Raw genomic sequence first — 19,525 nt, 5'->3', positions numbered from 1 at the left:
TGATCTCAGTTATAAGTAGACTCTTTTAAAAAAAAAAACCCACAACTTATATAAACAGAGAACAAATTAGTGGTTGTCAGAGGTGAAGGGGTTGGGGAAATGGGTGAAGGTGGTCAAAGGGTATAAACTTTGTATTATAAAATAATTAAGTTCTGAGGATGTAATGAACAGGGTGGTGACTATAGTTAAGAATATTATACTTATTATATACATTAAAGTTGCTAAGAAAGATCTTGAAAGTTCTCATCACAAGAAAAAGAAATTGTAACTACACGAGGTGATATATATACTAACTAAACTTGTGGTACTTTGCCATGTATACATACATCAACAATTGCGTTGTTTACCTTAAACAAGTACGATGTTATATGTCAATTACATCTCAATAAAACTGGGGAAAAATTTTAAAGATGAACAAAATAGAAATAGAAAAAACTTTAGCTAGATTCACCAAAAGAGAGAGAGTAAAAGTAAAATTAGAAACGAAAGAGATGTTACAACTGATACTACTCCAACACAAAGAACCAAAAGAGATTATTGTGAAAAATTATATGCCAACAAATTGGACAACCTAGAAGAAAATAATAAATTCTAGAAACATACAACATGCCAAGACTAAATTATGAAGAAATACAAAATCTGTACTGACCAATTACTAGTGATCAAAAATCTCCCAATAAACAAAAGTCCAGGACCAAATGGCTTCACTGGTGAATTTTGCCAATCATTTTAAGAAAAATTAGGAGTTCCCGTCGTGGCTCAGTGGCTAACGAATCTGACTAGGAACCATGAGGTTGCAGGTTCAATCCCTGGCCTCGCTCAGTGGGTTAAGGATCTGGTGTTGCCACAGCTCGGATCCTGAATCGCTGTGACTCTGGCATAGGCCAGCAGCTACAGCTCTGATTAGACCCTTAGCCTGGGAACCTCCATATGCCATGGGTGTGGCCCTAAAAAGACAATAATAATAATAATAATAATAATAATAAAGAAAAATTAGTACCAATCCTCAAACTCTTCCCACAAAATAGAAGAGGAGGGAACACTTCCAAAGTCATGTCTTAAGGTCAGCATTACACTGATACGAAAACTAGACAAAGCTATTACAAGAAAAGAAAATTAGAGGCCAATGTCCTTGATAAATACAGATTGTAAATCCTCGACAAAACATTAGCAAACCAAATTCAACAATATATAAAAGGATTACCATGACCAAAAGGTATTTATTATAGGGATGCAAAATGGCTCAACATATACGAATCAATCAATGTGAAACACCACATTAACACATTAAAAATATAAATCATATGATTATCTCAGTACATGCAGAAAAAGCACTTAACAAAATTCAAAATCCATTTCATGATAAAAACTGTCAACAAACTGCATTTAGAGGGAAAATACCTTAACATAGTAAAGACCATACATGACTAGAGTTCCCGTCGTGGCGCAGTGGTTAACGAATCCGACTAGGAACCATGAGGTTGAGGATTTGATCCCTGGCCTTCCTCAGTGGGTTAAGGATCCGGTGTTGCCGCAAGCTATGGTGTAGGTTGCAGATGAGGCTCAGATCCCACGTTGCTGTGGCTCTGGTGCAGGTCGGCAGCTACAGCTCTGATTAGACCCCTAGCCTAGGAATCTCCACTTGCCGCGGGAGCAGCCCCAGTAAAGGCAAAAAGACTAAATAAATAAATAAATAAATACCATATATGACAAGCACATAGATAACATAGTCAATGGTGAAAACCTGCAAGTCTTTCCTCTAAGATCAGGAACAAAACAAGAACGCCCACTCTTGCCATTTTTATTCAACGTAGTATTGGAAGTCCTAGCCAGAGGAATTAGGCAAGAAAAGGAAATAAAGGGCAGCTAAATAAAAAAGAAAGAAGTAAAACTGTCACTATTTCCAGATGACATGACATTATATATTAAAAACCCAAAAGACTTCACCGAAACAGAATTTATGAACAAATTCAGTAGATTGTCAGAATATAAAAGCAATATGCAAAAATCAGTTGCACTTCTATACACTAAAAAGAAACTACCCTAAAGAGAAATCAATAGTCCCATTTACAATTGATCCAAAAAGACAAAATACTTAAGAATAAATTAACAAGTTAGTGAAAGATCTATACAATGAAAACTATAAGACATGATGAAAGAAATCAAAGGAGACATAAATAAATGGAAAGAGAATCCATGCTCTTGGATTGGAAGAATTAATATTATTAAAATGTCCTTACTACCCAAAGCAATCTACAGATTTAAGGCAATCATTATCAAAATTCCAATATAAATTTTCACAAAATAGAACAAAACAATCTAAAATTTGTATGGAACCACAAAAGACCCTGAAAGCCAAATCAATCCTGAGAAAGAAAACCAAAAGTGGAGGCATCACACTTTCTGATTTCAAACTATTACAAAGCTGTACTAATCAAAATAGTATGATACTGGCATAAAAGCAGACATTGTTCCTATCAGTGGAATAAAGACATCCCCAAAACAAACCTCTGTATAAAAAAGAAGAAAAGAATGGCCACTCTGTGCTCACTTTTTATCAAGTGGACAAAAGTAAGTATAATGCATTCATTCAATGGAATATATCATAGCCCTTTAAGAAAATGAGAAGAGAGGTCTATAATGTACTGTTAACTAAAAAAGGTGAGTTTAGAAACAAGATGCAAGATGAGCCCCTTTGTACCTGTTTGTTTTTCATGGCAAATTGCTAATTCAGAGACTGGATGGGAAAAACTTTCACGTGTGCATTTTATACATTTCTATATTGTCTATATTTGCTACCACACACGTTTCCCCCCCTTTTTTTCTTTCTTTTTTTTTTTTTTTTTTTTTTTGCTTTTTAGGGCTGCACCTGTGGCTAGGGGCAAATTGGAGCTGCAGCTGCCAGCCCATGCCACAGCCACAGCAACATGGGATCTAAGCCTCGTCTGTGACCTACACCACAACTCACGGCAATGCTGGATCACTGACCCACTGAGCAAGGCCAGGGATCGAACCCACATCCTCCTGGATACTAGTTGGATTCACTTCTGCTGTACCACAACGGAAACTCCTCCATTTTAATTTTTTTTAATCGAATCTTAAAGATATTTTTATAAGGAAAAAAGTCATTGTGTTATTTGATCTTCAAATAACTCTTAATAAGGTACATATTTTCCACATTTCACAGATGGACGAACTGAAGCTCAGAAAAACCTCACCTCCAGTACTAGGAAATGGCAGAGCCAGGAATGGAAGCCAGGGTCGGCTGGGTTTTTTTGTTTGGTTGGTTGGTTTGGTTTGGTTTGGGCTTTTTTGGCCAAACCTGTGGCATATGAAGTGCCCAGGCCAGGAACTGAACTCGAGCCACAGCAGGGACCAGAGGCGCTGCAGTGACTGTACCAGATCCTTAAGCCAGCTCACCGCAAGGAAATGCCCAGGGCTGTCTATTGACAGAGCTCTCAAAGGTAAGAGAGCCACAGAGGCTCAGGGACCTGGCTGCCCACCCAGCGCGTGCCCAGGGAGCTGACCTTGAGGTCCAAGTGCAGGACGTAGTGCTGATGGAGGTAGTGCACACCCTCGCAGATCTGCTTGGTGAACAGAATCACATCCAGCTCAGTCAGGTGGTACTTCTCTTCTGTGATCCGGTCAAAGAGCTCACCGCCATCCACGCTGCCAGGGCAAAGGGAGAGGCTCTCAGAAGACGGGTCTTCTCCTACCGCCAGGTGAGCCCAAGGGTGCCACCGCTCCCGGGTGTTTTATGGGGACCTTTGCTCTGGCCCATTCCCAGGTCAGAGTGTGGGTGAGAGAAAGGAAGTGATGGGCCAAATGGGAGATTGGGGCTTGTCTGCAGGGTGGATCATCTCACTCCAGGCCAAGACTGAAAACTCATTGGCCTACAGAGGCCAATGAGTACCTACATGGCCAGAACCCTAAGTGGACAAATCAGACCAGATGTAAGAGAAAATTTTTCTTGGAACACAGAGCCCTTAGTCAAAATTTTGTTTATTAATTTGTTGTTGTTGTTGTTGTTGTTGTTGTTGCCTTTTTAGGGCCACGTTCGCAGCATATGGGGGTTCCCAGGCTAGGGGTTGAATCGGAGCTATAGCCACTGCCTACACCACAGCCACAGCAACGTAGGATCCAAGCCGCGTCTGTGACCCACACCACGGCTCACAGCAATGCCAGATCCTTAACCCACTGAGCGAGGCCAGAGATCGAACCCTCATCCTGGCATAGTAATTTTGATTGCCAGGTTCTTAACCCACTGAGCCACAGTGGGAATTCCTTGTTTGTTCACTTTGGATAGAGAAATGACATGACAAATGCTTCACTCTCCTCAGCTCTACCAAAAGAAAATAGCAACAGGAGCACAATAACAAATGCCCCCTGAGCCCTTGGCCCCAGCATCATGGGTAGTTGGAAGTGGTGGGGATTGTGGCAAATGGGAGATTGGTTGCTCTGCCTGCACAAAGCTCAGCCCTAAGGTGCTCCAGCACACCCTTCCCAGCTGATAAGGCAGCTCCTGCATTCCAAGATCTTTTATATTTTCAAGAAAAGCCAGGAGTTCGCATCGTGGCACAGTGGTTAATGAATCCAATTAGAAACCATGAGGTTGCGGGTTCGATCACTGGCCTTGCTCAGTGGGTTAAAGATCTGGCATTGCCGTGAGCTGTGGTGTAGGTAGCAGGTGCGGCTTGGATTCTTCTTTGCTCTGGCTGTGGTGTAGGCTGGCGGCTACAGCTCCAATTTGACCCCTAGCCTGGGAACCTCCATATGCCGCGGGAGCGGCCCTGGAAAAGGCAAAAAGACAGAAAAAAAAAAAAAGGAAAAGAAAAGCCAGAAACCCAGGTTTCAGTGTGAAATTTCCTAATTTCCAAACTGTTGACAACTCAGTCAAAATTACTAAAAATTGCGTAGGCCAATCCAGGATCTGCAGGTCAAACCAGGTTCACCAGCCAATGGTTTGTGATAAATGGCTTTGTCCTCCCTGCTCCATGTTGGAGGTCACACAGAGGAGGTGATGACATTCCCTGGGTGTCACAGAGAGGGGACAGGAAAGGGAGAGCTTTGCCTGCCACCCCACCCCCCTCCCCGCACTCACTACTCCATGACCAGGGTGAAGCTGTTCTTGCTCTCAAAGGCGTCATAGAGCTGGATCAGGTTCACGTGGCTGAGCTGGTTCATGATGTTGATCTCATTCTTCACATCCTCCTTGTGGAGCCAGAGGGAGAGGAGTTTCCAAGAAATGGGTCAGGATGAGAAGCCAGCCGCACCTCCCGAGACACGCATGCGCCCACCCTTGTTCCCTGCTCTCACGCCAGCTTTCCTCAACTCACCACCCACATCAGTCTCTTATAACAGAAAGGACCCACCCACCCATTTCACAGACAGGAAACCTGAGGCCCAAGAAGGAACTCTGGAGGTCCAGGAGGACCCTGTTGCCCAGGGTGCAAGGTGACCTGCCGATTGGCGTGTGGGAGTCATGGAAAAGAGGCAGGAAAGGTGGCCACGTTTCCTGCTCGGCAGGGAGGGGCCTGGGGCAGTGCGGGGCCCAGGGGGTGCCCGGGAGGAAGTGAAGGAGTCCTGAGCTCGGCGCAGGGCACTCGCGGGCCTGGGGCAGACACCTCACCCGGTCCTTGGCGCTCTTCACTTTGATGATCTTGGCCGCCAGCGAGAGGCCCGTGGCCTTCTCCGTGCATCTGTGCACCTGGCCAAACCGGCCCCTGCAGACACATGATGACCCAGCAGGCTCAGAGCCCCAGAGGCTCACCCCACACATGGTGCGGCAGCCCCGTCCTGGACCCTGGGCTTTCTGGTCCTTTCTCTGCTCCACACACACCCCGAGGCTTACCCTGCACCCCAGAGGGATCACAGTCATCCCCCCACAGCACTCGGGTTCCCTGAACCTGGAGAAGAGCTTCTTCACTTGTCCTGCACTCCAGGGGTGCCCCCTCACCCACACCCCCCGGGCCATCCTGCACCCTAGAGGACATCACCCTTCACCCATGTTGTCTCTCCTGCCACCTCCAGCATAGGGGTCCCATACTCACACCATGCGGGGCTCCCCTGCACCCTACACTTCCACACTGTATGGGGCCCCCGCACCCTGCAGACATCTCTTTGCCCACTTTTGTGAGCTCCCTCTCACGTTGTGCAGGAGATCCCACTCCAGGCCGAGGTTCCCGAGAACCATCCAGCAGCACCCATCACCCCCATCAAGGCAGAAGGCCCACTTACCCTCCCAGGACTTCGTGCTGGCACACTGTGTAGCCCGCTGAGGTTGGGCTCTCTCTGACACTCACCACCCGGTGCTCGAAGGGGGCTGGTGGGGCCGGGCTATCATCTGTTCAGAAGACAGCAGCCTGTGAGCCTCCTTTGTGCAGCTGCCACCTCTCAGCTCCCCACCACCTCCTGACTCTCCATATGCCCCCACCCCCACCCCCACCCCCGATCCAGACCCACTTGGTTCATACCAGCTTCTGCCAGTTTGCAGGGGGCTTGTTGAGGGAAAAACCAGAGTATTCCAGGGATAATTCCATTACCTCTGTGACGATGGACCCGGAGCAGGGAAAATACAGCTATTTTCTCTGAGTTTGGATTATAAGCAACTTTCTGCTCCTCAAAGTAGAAAATTTGAATATGCTTGTTGTGGTCTTTTTTTGCGTCTATGAAGGTAAGCCTGAAGCCCTAGACCACAAGGGGGTAACATCTGCATGGTTTTGGTGCTGTTTTCTGGGCTCCTAGGTAGGTTAGGCAAGCCTGGATTCTGGGTGTGTCACAGGGATTCCACATCTAGAGCTCTAGTCTGAAGTTTCCTTTGCTGCAAAGTAACTGCCTTTAGTTGTGAGCAGCTGTGTAACCACGAGGTTGACACGCAACATTCTGGAGCCCGATTATGGGTTCCTGGCTCCCTCAGCCCTGACTCTGCAGCCTCAAGTGCGTTTCTCAGCCTCTCTGCCTCTCCTGTGTTTCAGGCATCCCCACTCCACAGGCTTGTGAGGATGAAGACAGCCACAAGTGCCCAGGGCTTGGCACACAGCGCGAGTCCTGGTGAGCCTTGGCCTTATCCCCCTCCGCAGGGTCAGAAAAGCCTGCTCTCAGCTGTGTTTCAAGAATTAAGGAGGTTTCATGCCCACATTTGGACCAGTCATACCAGGGGAAGAGGACATGACGAGAGAAGTTAGAGCACAGCACAGGGGGCCCCGGAAGTGGCGGGGGTACCAGGATGGCTACAGAACACTCAGCCCTCCCACAGGAACTTCTAGAAATTCCAGGGTAGGGAATCAGCAAAGGGTGGCCTTCCTGCAGCCACATGGGATGAAGGCTGGGACCAATGGGTATGACCCTAAGGGCTGGAGGAGTTGAGGCCCTTTGAGTCATAGGAGCACAAGGACACCTCCCTCCACCACTGGGACAGAAAGTCAGCAGCCCCTCTCTGATCCCAGATGAGAGTCAGCTTGCTGGGTGCAAATGCATGATAGTAAGCGATACACACCAGTTAATGGATTTGCTTTTCTTTCTTTTTTTGGTTTTTTTTTTTGTCTTTTTTAGGGCCGCTCCCTTGGCATATGGAGGTTCCCAGGCTAGGGGTCTAATCGGAGCTGTAGCCACTGGCCTACGCCAGAGCCACAGCAGCGCGAGATCCAAGCCGCATCTGTGACCCACACCACAGCTCATGGCAACGCCGGATCCTTAACCCACTGAGCAAGGGCAGGGACCGAACCTGCAACCTCATGGTTTCTAGTCGGATTCGTTAACCACTGCGCCACGACAGGAATTCCCGGATTTGCTTTTTATCAGAAGCCTTCCCTGCCTCGATCCAGAATGATACCAATAGTATTGGGCAGGCAGGTAGGCTTTGAGAAATCCACCCAGTTGAGCCTCATGGGTTCCCTCCTCTTCAATGGCTACAACCAACCTGAGCTCGGCCCTCTGCATCTCTGGGCCTTGGTCTCCAGCCCTGGGATGTGCTGGCAAGCTGTTCAGAGTCTTAGATGCCCACAGACCCACCTTACCCATCCCTGGAAGTTCAGGAAGGCCCCCCTAGGAGCAAACCTTCCAAACTCACTCCCCACAGGGCACACAGCAGTGGCCTCACTTACCCAGAACCAGGCTGTCTGCCTCAGCCCCCGGGGGCGTTCTTCTTCCTGCCTCAGCTCTGCCCGCGCCCCCAGCTATGCAGTCCTTCTCAGGCTCCAGGTTTCCTGCTTCCGGGGCTGTGCCCTGCTGTGGGCCTGGGGTCCTGGCATCAGATCCCTTGTCCCACCCGGCCTTGCCCGGTGCCATGGTGGGCTTGGGCCCAGGCCCCTGCTTCTCCTTGGCCTTTGCTCCCCCATCGCTGCTCTGCCTCTGCAGAGGGGAAAACTCACTGGCTCCTTTCAGAATATGTTTTTCTGACTCAGTCCCAGGAGCCTGGGGGCAGCGCCTGGGCACTGGTGAGTCCTCCCGTGGATGGGCAGCTGCTGGAGCCTCTGCAGGAGGTGTAGTTCTGAGGCTGGCCCTTCGTGTCACCAGCAGCTCCCCAGGGGTATCTGTCTCCTGCACATGGATGGAGATCCTGCACAGAGAAATATGGCCCTGAGGTTAAAAGCAAGGACTCAAGTCAGAACAGATCTGGGTTCAAGAGTTCCCGTCATGGCTCAGCACAAACGAATCTGACTAGCATCCATGAGGATGCAGGTTCGATCCCTGGCTTCACTCAGTGGGTTAAGCATCCAGCGTTCCCGTGAGCTGTGGTGTAGGTTGCAGATGCAGCTCAGATACTGCGTTGCTGTGGCTGTGGCTGTGGCCAGCAGCTACAACTCAGATTTGACCCGTAGCCTGGGAACCTCCATATGCCATGGGTACAGCCCCAAAAAGAACCCCCCCCAAAAAAAACCCAAAAAACAAAAACAAGAACAGACCTGGGTTCAAATCCTGCCATTCACTGACCATGCCTCTTAGCCTCAGTTTTCCCATCTGCAAAAAGGGTCTCTTGGGTTGTTACAATAAACCAGTAGATTCCAACCCCTGCCCCTCTCTGCCCAGACAGGACACCAGGGGAGAAGCTGGCTTCAGTGGCACATGGTGCCATCAGCTCTCAAGATTCCACTGGATCCAGGGAAGGCCCGAAGCAACCCACATTGGACAGAGGTAGGCAACAGATGCCTCTGTGGCCCCCTGGAACCGTGCTTCTGCCCCAGGAGGATTGTGGCCTGGAGGCAGGGGACCTGGGCTTTTCCCTCCCCTCTCTGGGCCTCAGTTTCCCTTCCGTTAAATGAAGAGACAGGTGAACCAAGTCAAACATCACACTGGGAAGCCCTGGGTCAAACAGATTCTATTTTTTTTTTTTTTTGTCTTTTTTTGCCTTTTCTAGGGCTGCTCCGGTGGCATATGGAGGTTCCCAGGCTAGGGGTTGAATCGGGTGGCAGCCGCCGGTCTACGCCAGAGCCACAGCAATGCGGGATCCGAGCCGCATCTGCAACCTACACCACAGCTCACGGCAACGCCGGATCCTTAACCCACTGAGCAAGGCCAGGATCGAACCTGCAACCTCATGGTTCCTAGTCAGATTCGTTAACCATTGCGCCACGACAGGAACTCCATGACAGGAATTGCTCATTAGAGTCTGGACTTTCCGTTTCTCCTGAGTAAAGTCCTGGCTGTGCTGGACATGTATGCTTACCCAGCTGGGGAAACTCTGCCTCCCCACAGGCCCTGCTTCACCCTGGCAATGCCACAGGGCCCACTTCTTCCATTTTTGTTTCCCAGACCAAGCAGCATTGAGGTTTGGGACCCCAGCTGGAGGTCAGGAAGGCCCTCTAAGCCCTGACATTCAGAAGCAAGAACCCCAACCTTGGGAGCTTCAGACCCTCCTTCTCAGAGTTTCCCCCATTCTGACTGCCACTCACAATCCCTAAGACCCTATGGGGTCTATGTGTGTTTGGGCAGGGGTGAGGGGGTTAGCGTCTGGCATGGACTGACTTTCGGGAGGGAGCCAGGTGGTCTGCCACCAGGACCTTGCTCCACTGGATGAAGCTGGGTTTGGGCAAGTCCAGCATCAGCAATCTCTTCTGTCAAACAGGAACAGTACTACCTCACAGGTGTGCTGAGAGTTGACCCCAAAAAAAGAAGGCACAGGGAGTTTCCTTGTGGCCTAGCCGTTAAGGAATCAATATTGTCACTGCTGTGGTTTGGGTTTGATCCCTGGCCCAAGAACTTTCCCATGCCATGGGCATGGGGGAAAAAAAAAGGTGGGAGGGAAACACAGATACAGGAAGTTTTAACAGTGATGCCTAAAATGATGAAGAAACTGGAAATCAGTATGGCAGTTCCTCAAAAGTGAAAAGAGAATGACTATTTGATTCAGCAATCCCACTTCTGGAAATATATCCAAAAGAATTGACAGCAGAATCTCAGAGATATTTGTATGGCCATTTTCACAGCAGCATTATTCATCAGCCAAATGTGGAAGAAACCCAAGTGTCCATTGGTGGATGAATGGATTAACAAAACGTAGCATATACATACATGGAATATTATTCAGCCTTATAAAGGAAGGATGTTCAGACTCATGCTATTATGTATATGAACTTTGATGACATTATGCTAAGTGAAATAAACCAGTGACAGAAAGACTGATTTCACAGGTATGAATGAACAAATTATACGAGGGACCTAGAGCAGTCAAATTCATCAAGAGAGAAAGTAGGATGGTGGTTACCATGACCTGGGGGGAGGGGGAAATGGGAGTTGTTTGACAGTTTCAGATTTGCAAGATGAAGGCATTCTGGAGATCTGCGTCACAACAAGATCAATGGACTTAACCTTACTGACTGTAGTTAAAAATGGTTAAGATGGGAGATCCCGTCGTGGCGCAGTGGTTAACGAATCCAGCTAGGAACCATGAGGTTGCAGGTTCCATCCCTGCCCTTGCTCAGTGGGTTAGGGATCCTGCGTTGCTGTGGCTGTGGTGTAGGCTGGTGGCTACAGCTCCAATTCGACCTCTAGCCTGGGAATCTCCATATGCCGTGGGAGCAGCCCAAGATAAGGCAAAAAGACAAAAAAAAAAAAAAAAAAAGGTTAAGATGGTAAATTTTATGTTATGTGTTTTTTACCACAATTTTTTAAAAACTGAGGGCTTTCCCCAGAGAGAGGCCTCAGGCTCCCTCTCTGAGTTGCTGCAGGTCCTCTGAGAGCAGTTCCTGTTCCTGAATGCACCTAGTTCAGCAGCCCGTTCACAGCCAAGCCTCAGGTTAAAGGCACCAAAATTCCTGACGCTCCCTCAGGAGTGTGTATGGGTTGGTGATGACAGGGTAGGATGGGAAGAGGCACATCCAAGCCCAGCTCAGGCCTCGTTTTGACTGAGGGACACAGGGAATTGTGGAAAGCCAGTTTCTGAAAGAATATCCAGGTGGTCAAGTGGGCGACTGAGAAGGCCACTAGTCATTGAGTCCCCTCTGATCTTCACACCTGGGGATGTGGGATGACCCACAAGCACTGCAGTGCATTCCCATGCCACTCTGCATGTGCAACGCTTCCCTACACCCTGTGAAGCACACTCAAGGCAGGCATTGCTAATCAATTGCAGCACTCTATCCCACCAAGTCCAGAAAGGGCCTCAGGATCCTCTGCACCAACAGCCACCATCAGTCAGAACCAATACTTGAGTTCAAACCTATTTTCCTCAAGATATACCCATATGCCCGGTGAAGAAGGGTAGGCAGTGATGTCCCCACTTTCTGAGACTAGTCTGGTGTGTCTGAAAGGCAGCTCTGGGTTGAAACTGACATGTAGACATTTTCCTCTCACCCAGAATCTTTTTGGGGCCCCTAACAAGTTCATGGAAAGTTCACCCCACCCCAGTTTCCACATTTAGAGCCCTGGCCCGGATCCAGGGATACCTGCCAGGAATCCCTCCCTCCAGCTGGTTAGGTCTCCTCAGAACTCACATCTCCTTCCCAAACAAAGGCAGACAAAAGATCTGGGCTTCCCCACCAGCTGCCATAGCACACAGACACCAGCTCTGCTCCCTGTACCAGGCTCCAGGGGGTTCAGTTACAGGTCAGGACACCCATGGCAGGCCAGAAGGGCACAAGGCCCCTTTGAAAGAAACCTGGGAAGCAGAATGCCCTTCAGTGGGCTGCTTGAGGGCCAAGAGGTGCTGCCCCTAAGGCTGGAGAATTCAAAGCTAAATAGGGGCTGACAATTAGCAGGTTCTGGCTCTTCATTCTCCTGCACATGTCTCCTGAGGGAAGGTCATAAGGCCAAGTTTTGAGTGATGGGATAAAGCCCCATCTCCAGGAAACATAATCCTTCTGAAAGCCCCTGGGATTAATTCAGCCTACACCAACTTCCCGCCTCTGAGTGCCCATACTTCTCTCCCAATATAGTATTTAGGACTTAATTAAATGCTGAATTGAAGAAGCAGGATGGTGTAGTGTCTAGGGGCACAGATTCTAGAGTCCAAAAACCTAGATCCAGTCTTTTAAATTTGTTGAGAATTGTTTTGCAGCCTAGCATGTGCTCTATTCTGGAGAATGTTCCATCTGCACTTGAAAAGAATGTGTACTCTTAGAGTTCCCACTGTGGCCCAGCAGGTTTATGAACCTGACTAGAATCCATGAGAATGTGGGTTCAATCCTTGGCCTCACTCACTGAGTTAAGGATCTGTAACTTGTGGTGTAGGTTACAGTGCAGCTTGGATCTTGCATTGCTGTGGCTGTGGTGTAGGATGGCAGCTACAGCTCTGATTTGACCCCTAGCCTAGGAACTTCCATATGCTGCAGGTGCATCCCTAAAAAGCAAAGAAGAAGAAGAAGAAGAAGAAAAAAATGTCTTCTCATATTAAACATTTTTTCTGACCACAGTGGTATGAAATTAGAAACCAATTACAGGAAGAAAAATGGGAAAAGTACAAACACATGGAGACTAAACAACATGCTACTAAAAAACAGTGAGTCAATGAGAAATCAAAAAGGAAATCAATAAATACCTTGAGGCAAATGAAAATGGGAACACAGAACTGAAAAATCTATGGGCTGCAGCAAAAGCAGTTCTAAGAGGGAACTTTAGAGTGATACAGGCTTTCCTCAAGAAGCAATAAAAATCTCAAATAAGCAACCTAACTTACCACCTAATGGAATTAGGAAAAGGAGAACAAACAAAGCCCAAAGTCATCAGGAGGAAGGAAAAATTAAAGATTAGAGAGAAAACAAATAAAAGATAAACAAAATTAATAAACCTTGAGCCAGGCCACCAAGAGAAATGACCCAAATAAATAATTTAAGAAATGAAAGAGAATAAATAATAACTGATACCACAAAACTACAAAGAGAGAGAGAGAATACTCTGAACAGTTACATGCAAACAAATTGGACTACATAGAAGAAATGGACAAATTTCTACAAACATACCACCTGCAAAGACTGAATCAAGAATAAACAGACACAGAGTTCAAATCATGGTGCAGTGTAAACCAGCCCAACTAGGAACCATGAGGTTGTGGGTTCAATCCCTGGCCTCACTCAGGGGGTTAAGGATCTGGCATTGCCGTGAGCTGTGGTGTAGCCACAGATGCAGCTTGGATCTGATGTTGCTGTGTCTGTGGTATAGGACAGCAGCTGTAGCTCCAATTAGACCTCTAGCCTGGGATCCTCCATATGCCATGGGTGCAGCCCTTTTTAGCAAGAAATTTAAAAAAAAAAAGAAGAAGAAACAGACAATTTGAACCAACCTATTACTAGCAGTGAAATTTAGTTTGGCTTGTTTTTTGTTGTTAGTTTTTTCCGTTGTTTTTGTTTGTTTGTTTGTTTGTTTTGCTTTTTATGGCCGCACCCACAGCATATGGAAGTTCCCAGGCTAGTGGTCGAATCAGAGCTGCAGCTGCTGGCCTATGCCACAGCCACAGCAAAGCCACATCTGAGATGTATCCACAACCTACGCCACAGCTCATGGCAATGAGAGATCCTTAAACCACTGAGTAAGGCCAGGGGTCGAACCCACATCCTTATAGACACTAGTTGGATTCATTTCTGCTGAGCCACAACAGGAACTCCCTAATTTGTAATTTAAAACAAAATCTGTCAGCAAACAAAAGTCCAGGATTGGACAGCTTCACAGGGTGATTCCACAAAATATATAAAATATATAAAAAGGAACAAACTAGTTCTCAAATTAGTCCAAAAAATTGAAAAGAACAGAACACTCCCAAATTCATTCTATGAGATCATCATTACCCTAATACCAAAACCAGAAAAAAGACACCACAAAAAAAAGACAAATTACAGACCAGTATCTTTGATGAATGTAGATACAAAAATCCTCAACAAAATATTAGCAAATTGAACTAAACAATGTATAAAAAGGATGATATACCATAATCAAGTGGAATTTATTCCAGGGACCCAAGGATTATTCAATATTTGCATATCAATAGATGTGATATACCACACTAACAAAAGGAAGTATAAATAAAATCACATGATCACAATAATAAACACCTAAAACATCTGACAAAATTCAACATCCATTCATGATAAAAACTCTCATCTAAATGGTTTTAAAGAGACCATATCGCAACACAATCAGGGAAGAAACTTTACAGAGGTAAAAAACCTGTACTCCGAAAACTACAAAACAATGATGAAGGAAACTGAAGATGTTACAAAGAAATGGAACTATATCCCATGCTCCTGGATTGGAAGAATCAATATTTTTTAAATGGCAATACTACCCAAAGCAATCCATAGATTTAATGCAATCCCTATCAAAATATCCATGGCATTTTTATAGAATGAGAACAAATAACCTTAAAATTCATATGGAACAGCAAAAGACCCTGAATTGCCAAAGCAATCTTGATAAAAAAGAACAAAACTAGAGTTATCACCTTCCTAGTCTTCAGACTATACTACAAAACTACAGTAATCAAAACAGCATAGCGGTGGCACCAAAAGAGACACATAGATCAATGGAACAGACTGGAGAACCCAGAAATAAACCTACACATTTACGGTTAATTAATCTACAACAAAGTAAGCAAGAACATACAATGGAGAAAAGACAGTCTCTTCAATAAGTGCTACTGGGAAAACTGGACAGCTGCATGTAAAACAATGAGATTAGAACACTTCCTCACATCATATACAAAAAATAAACTCAAAATGAGTTAAAGACCAAGGTTCTCATCGTGGCACAGTGGAAATGAATCCAACTAGGAACCATGGTTATGGGTTCGATCCTTAGCGTCACTCAATGGGTTAAGCATCTGGTGTTGCTGTGAGCTGTGATGTAAGTTACAGACATGGCTCAAATCCTGCGTGGCTTTGGCTGTGGCATAAGCCTAAAGCTGTATCTCCAATTTGACCCCTAGCCTGGGAACCTCCATATGCTGCAGGTGTGGCCCTTAAAAAAAAAAAAATGAGTTAAAGACATAAAATGTAAGACTGGAAACCAGAATTCCTGCTGTGGCACAATAGGTTAATGATCTGGCTTGTCTCTGGGGCAGTGCCAGTTCAATTGCAGCTATGGTATAGGCCACAGCTGTGGCTCAGATTCAATCCCTGGTCCAGGAACTTCCCTATATTGCTGGAAAAAAAAAAAAGACTGGAAATCATAACACTCTTAGAAGAGAAGCCGAACAGTCTTTGACATAAATCGTAGCAATGTTTTTTTTGGCCCTGTCTCCCAGGCAAGAGAAATAAAAGCAAAAATAAACATATAGGGACCTAATTAAACTTATAAGTTTTTTCACAGCAAAGGAAACCATTGACAGGATGAAAAGACAACAAACAGAATGGGAGAAAATATTTACAATTTAAATGACTGACAAGGGGTTACTATCCAAAAATATATAAATAGCTTGCACAACTCAATATTAAAAAAAAGCCAACCCAATGAAAAAATTGACAAAGACTTGAATAGACATTTTTCCAAAGATATACTCATGGCTAACAGTCATTTTAAAAGATGCTTAATATTGCTAATTATTAGAGAACTACAAATCAAAACAACAATTAGGTATCACCTCACACTGGTCTTCTGACACCTGGCTGTCATCAAAAAGACTACAAATAACAAATGTTTGCAAGAATTTGGAGAAAAAGGAACACTTATACACTGTTGGTGGGAATGTAAACTGGTGCAGCCACCATGGAAAACAATATGGAGATTCCTCGAAAATTTAATAATAGAACTACCAGCAATTCCAATCTTAGGTACATATCCAGAAAAAACAAAAGGAATTATTTGAAAAGACACATGTGCCCCCATGGTCACAGCAGTACTATTTACAATAGCCAATATATGGAAGCAGCTCAAGTGTCCATCAACAGACGAATGGATAAAGAGCTGGTTATACAAACACAATGGAATACTACTCAGCCATAAAAAAGAATGAAATTCTGCCATTTTCAGCAGTGTGGATACACCTAGAGAATATTATGCTTAGTAAAATAAGTCAGAAAGAGAAATACAAATACTGTATGATATTATTTATATGTGGAATCTAAAAAATAATACAAATGAACATATATAGCAAAAAAGAAGCAGACTCACAGATACAGAGAAGAAACAGTTGGTTACCAGTGGGGAAAGGGAGGGAGGGAAGGGCCGATTAGGGATCAGGGATTAAGAGGTACAAACTACTATATATAATATACATAAGCAGCAAGGATATATTGTCTAACAGAGGGAAGTATAGTCGTTTTGTGTAATAACTTTCAAAGGAATATAAAATGTAAAAATTCTAAATCACTGTATCCTATACATGAAGCTAATATAATATTGTAAATCAACTATACTTCAATAACAAACAAACACTTGGATTCAGATTGCAACTCTGTGAATCCCTCACTGTGTAGCCCTGTGCAAACTGACCCTGTTTCCTCATCAATAAATTGGTGGCACCAACCACACCTGCATCCTGAGGATGTTGTGAGAATAAAATGAGATGATGTCTGTGAGATGCTCAGCCAATGATTGGCACCTGGGGAGTGTTCAGTGAACCCCATTTTTCAGCTATTATTATAGTTAATGTTATTGCTCTAAGAACTGGTGTTTCTCAGTCCACATGGGAATCACCTGCGCAGATTAAAAAAAAAAAAATTCAGCTGCAGCTGCTGCATATGTTGCAACTGCAGCTTGGATCTGATCCCTGGCCCAGGAACTCCATATGCTGTGGGGTGACAGAAAAATTAAAAAATTAAAAAATTAAAATAAATTCTCTCCAGACTCAATAAATCAGAATCCCTGGGCATGAACATTTTAAAAATTCCTCTTCCAGGAATTCCCGTCGTGGCGCAGTGGTTAACAAATCTGACTAGGAACCGTGAGGTTGAGGGTTTGAGCCCTGGCCTTGCTCAGTGGGTTAAGGATCTGGCGTTGCCGTGAGCTGTGGTGTGGGTTGCAGACACGGCTCGGATCCCGTGTTGCTGTGGCTCTGGTGTAGGCCAGCGGCTACAGCTCCAATTGGACCCCTAGCCTGGGAACCTCCATATGCCATGGGAGTGGACCTAGAAAAGGCAAAAAAAAAAAGAGAGACAAAAACAAATAAATAATAAATATTCCTCTTCCAGTAATTCTGATGGGTACCAGGTAAGAACCAGGGTCCTAAGCTCCTGAAAGCAGGACCTAGGCCTTCTCCTGTTGTCTCCTTATGAGGCTGGCAGGCAGAGAGTGGGCATTCAACCAGAGTGGCCGGTGTCTTGGCCATGCACCAGTCAAGGGGCTACAGTTAATTCCTTCTCTTGCCCAGCATGAAGGAGCACCCCTTACCTTGGAGGTGTTTCTCGGCTGCCGTGAGCTGCCTTGACCTGGCCTGGTGGTGCTGGAGTCAGCCTCATGCCCTCCTCTGAGGGCCGAGCATCAGGCCTCCTGGATGATGTTCCTTGACCTGCCTCCTGGTTGGTGAGGGCTTCACTGGCCCTTTTGGGCACTGCAGACAATTCCAGGCCAGTCCCGGGGCTCTCACTGGCTGCCCCAGGAGCCTGGGCTTCCACCTCTGAGGGCACCTGCGCTGGGCCAGGAACTCCATCTCCCTGCCCTGGTGACGCCTCTGCCTGGGTGCAGAGGCCAGATCCTACCCCTGGAGCACTGATGGGCGGCCGCCTCTCCACTGTCCCCTCTGGCAGGTCCACCTTCTGGCTCTCTACAGGAAAATAAGCAGAATAAAAATGCACTCCCATTTGGAGGAAACCATCCCAAAGATACCATAAAGAATTTGTAGGAAGTTCCCTTGTGGTGCAGTGGGCTAAGGATCTGGCATTGCCACACTGTGGTGTAGGTTACAACTGTATCACAGCTGCGATCACTGGCCTGAGGCACTTTGCATATTGTGGGCGTGGCCAACAAAAATTGCAAAGGTTCGTTCAGGGCACCATGTTTATAACAGGCAGACTGGAAACAACCCAAATGACCATCAGGAGACTAGCTGATGAAATCAGGACATCACCCAAGGAGTGCTGCCCCGCCAGAAAAAAAGGAGAAATGAATATCTCCATGTGCGTTGGCTCTGGCGTGATTTCAGGATGTACCTTTAAAGGAGAAAAGCAACATGGACAAGAGTGTAAGGTATGCTTCTGCTTGTCTAAGAAGGCAGAATGTGTGTGTGTGTGTGTGTGTGTGCATGCACATGCATGTAATATACCCACTTTGTCTGTGTGTGTTGGTCGGGGGGTTAGCTCAAGGTACAGCACATGGAGGTTTCCAGACTACAGGCTGAATTGGAGCCACAGCTATCAGCCTACATCACAGCTCACAGCAACGCCAGATCCTTAACCCACTGAGCGGGGCCAGGATTTGAACCCGCATCCTCATGGATACTAGTTGGATTTGCTACCGCTGAGCCACTATGGGAACTCTGTAATATACCAACTTCTAATGTGGGCTAAAGAGACTGGACCTCAGGAGTTCCTGTCATGGCGCAGTGGTTAATGAATCCGACTAGGAACCATGAGGTGGCAGGTTCAGTCCCTGCCCTTGCTCAGTGGGTTAATGATCCGGCATTGCCCTGAGCTGTGGTGTAGGTTGCAGATGCGGCTGGGATCCTGCGTTGCTGTGGCTCTGGTGTAGGCCGGGGGCTACAGCTCCAATTAGACCCCTAGCCTGGGAACCTCCATGTGCCGCAGGAGCGGCCCAAGAAATAGCAAAAAAAAAAGACAAAAAAAAAAAAAAAAAAAAGAGAGAGAGAGAGACTGGACCTCAAAGGAAAAGTAAGACAAAAACTTTTCTAAATGGTTACATGTGCAGGGGAGCAAACAGGATGCTGGGAACATGCAGAGAAGCTGGACTTCTCTTAACATACCTTGTTTTGTCAGTTTGACTTTGGAACCATGTAAGGGTCATGCAAAATTGTGAAAGAAAATTAAACTTTAAAAAAGCAATCCATTAACATTTAAAGCAAAATGAAATAAACCTAAGTATCAACTTGGTGGCATAACTGATACCAAGCTTACGATAGAAAGAAACTATTCCAAGTGACTTTATCTTTTTTTTTTTTTGTCTTTTTGTCTTTTTAGGGTCGCACCCACGGCATATGGAGGTTCCC

General features: G+C 46.0%; 1 protein-coding gene across 4 annotated transcripts in view; it reads right to left on the bottom strand.

Moving 5' to 3' along the window:
• Positions 1–19,525, bottom strand: part of MYLK3 (myosin light chain kinase 3) — a 70,746-nt gene that overhangs the window by 29,552 nt on the left and 21,669 nt on the right. For all 4 annotated transcript variants that reach the window (XM_021094243.1, XM_021094244.1, XM_021094245.1 and 1 more), the window contains 6 exons: positions 17,755–18,127; positions 8,103–8,557; positions 6,238–6,343; positions 5,630–5,723; positions 5,102–5,211; positions 3,528–3,669 (listed from right to left, as the gene is read on the bottom strand). In XM_021094243.1, coding sequence (XP_020949902.1) covers positions 3,528–3,669; positions 5,102–5,211; positions 5,630–5,723; positions 6,238–6,343; positions 8,103–8,557; positions 17,755–18,127 — 1,280 coding nt within the window. The remainder of the gene's footprint in view (positions 1–3,527; positions 3,670–5,101; positions 5,212–5,629; positions 5,724–6,237; positions 6,344–8,102; positions 8,558–17,754; positions 18,128–19,525) is intronic.

This window comes from Sus scrofa, chromosome 6 (genome assembly GCF_000003025.6).
Source record: "Sus scrofa isolate TJ Tabasco breed Duroc chromosome 6, Sscrofa11.1, whole genome shotgun sequence".
In the NCBI taxonomy this organism is placed as follows: domain Eukaryota; kingdom Metazoa; phylum Chordata; class Mammalia; order Artiodactyla; family Suidae; genus Sus; species Sus scrofa.
This window is presented reverse-complemented; position numbering and strand designations above follow the sequence as displayed.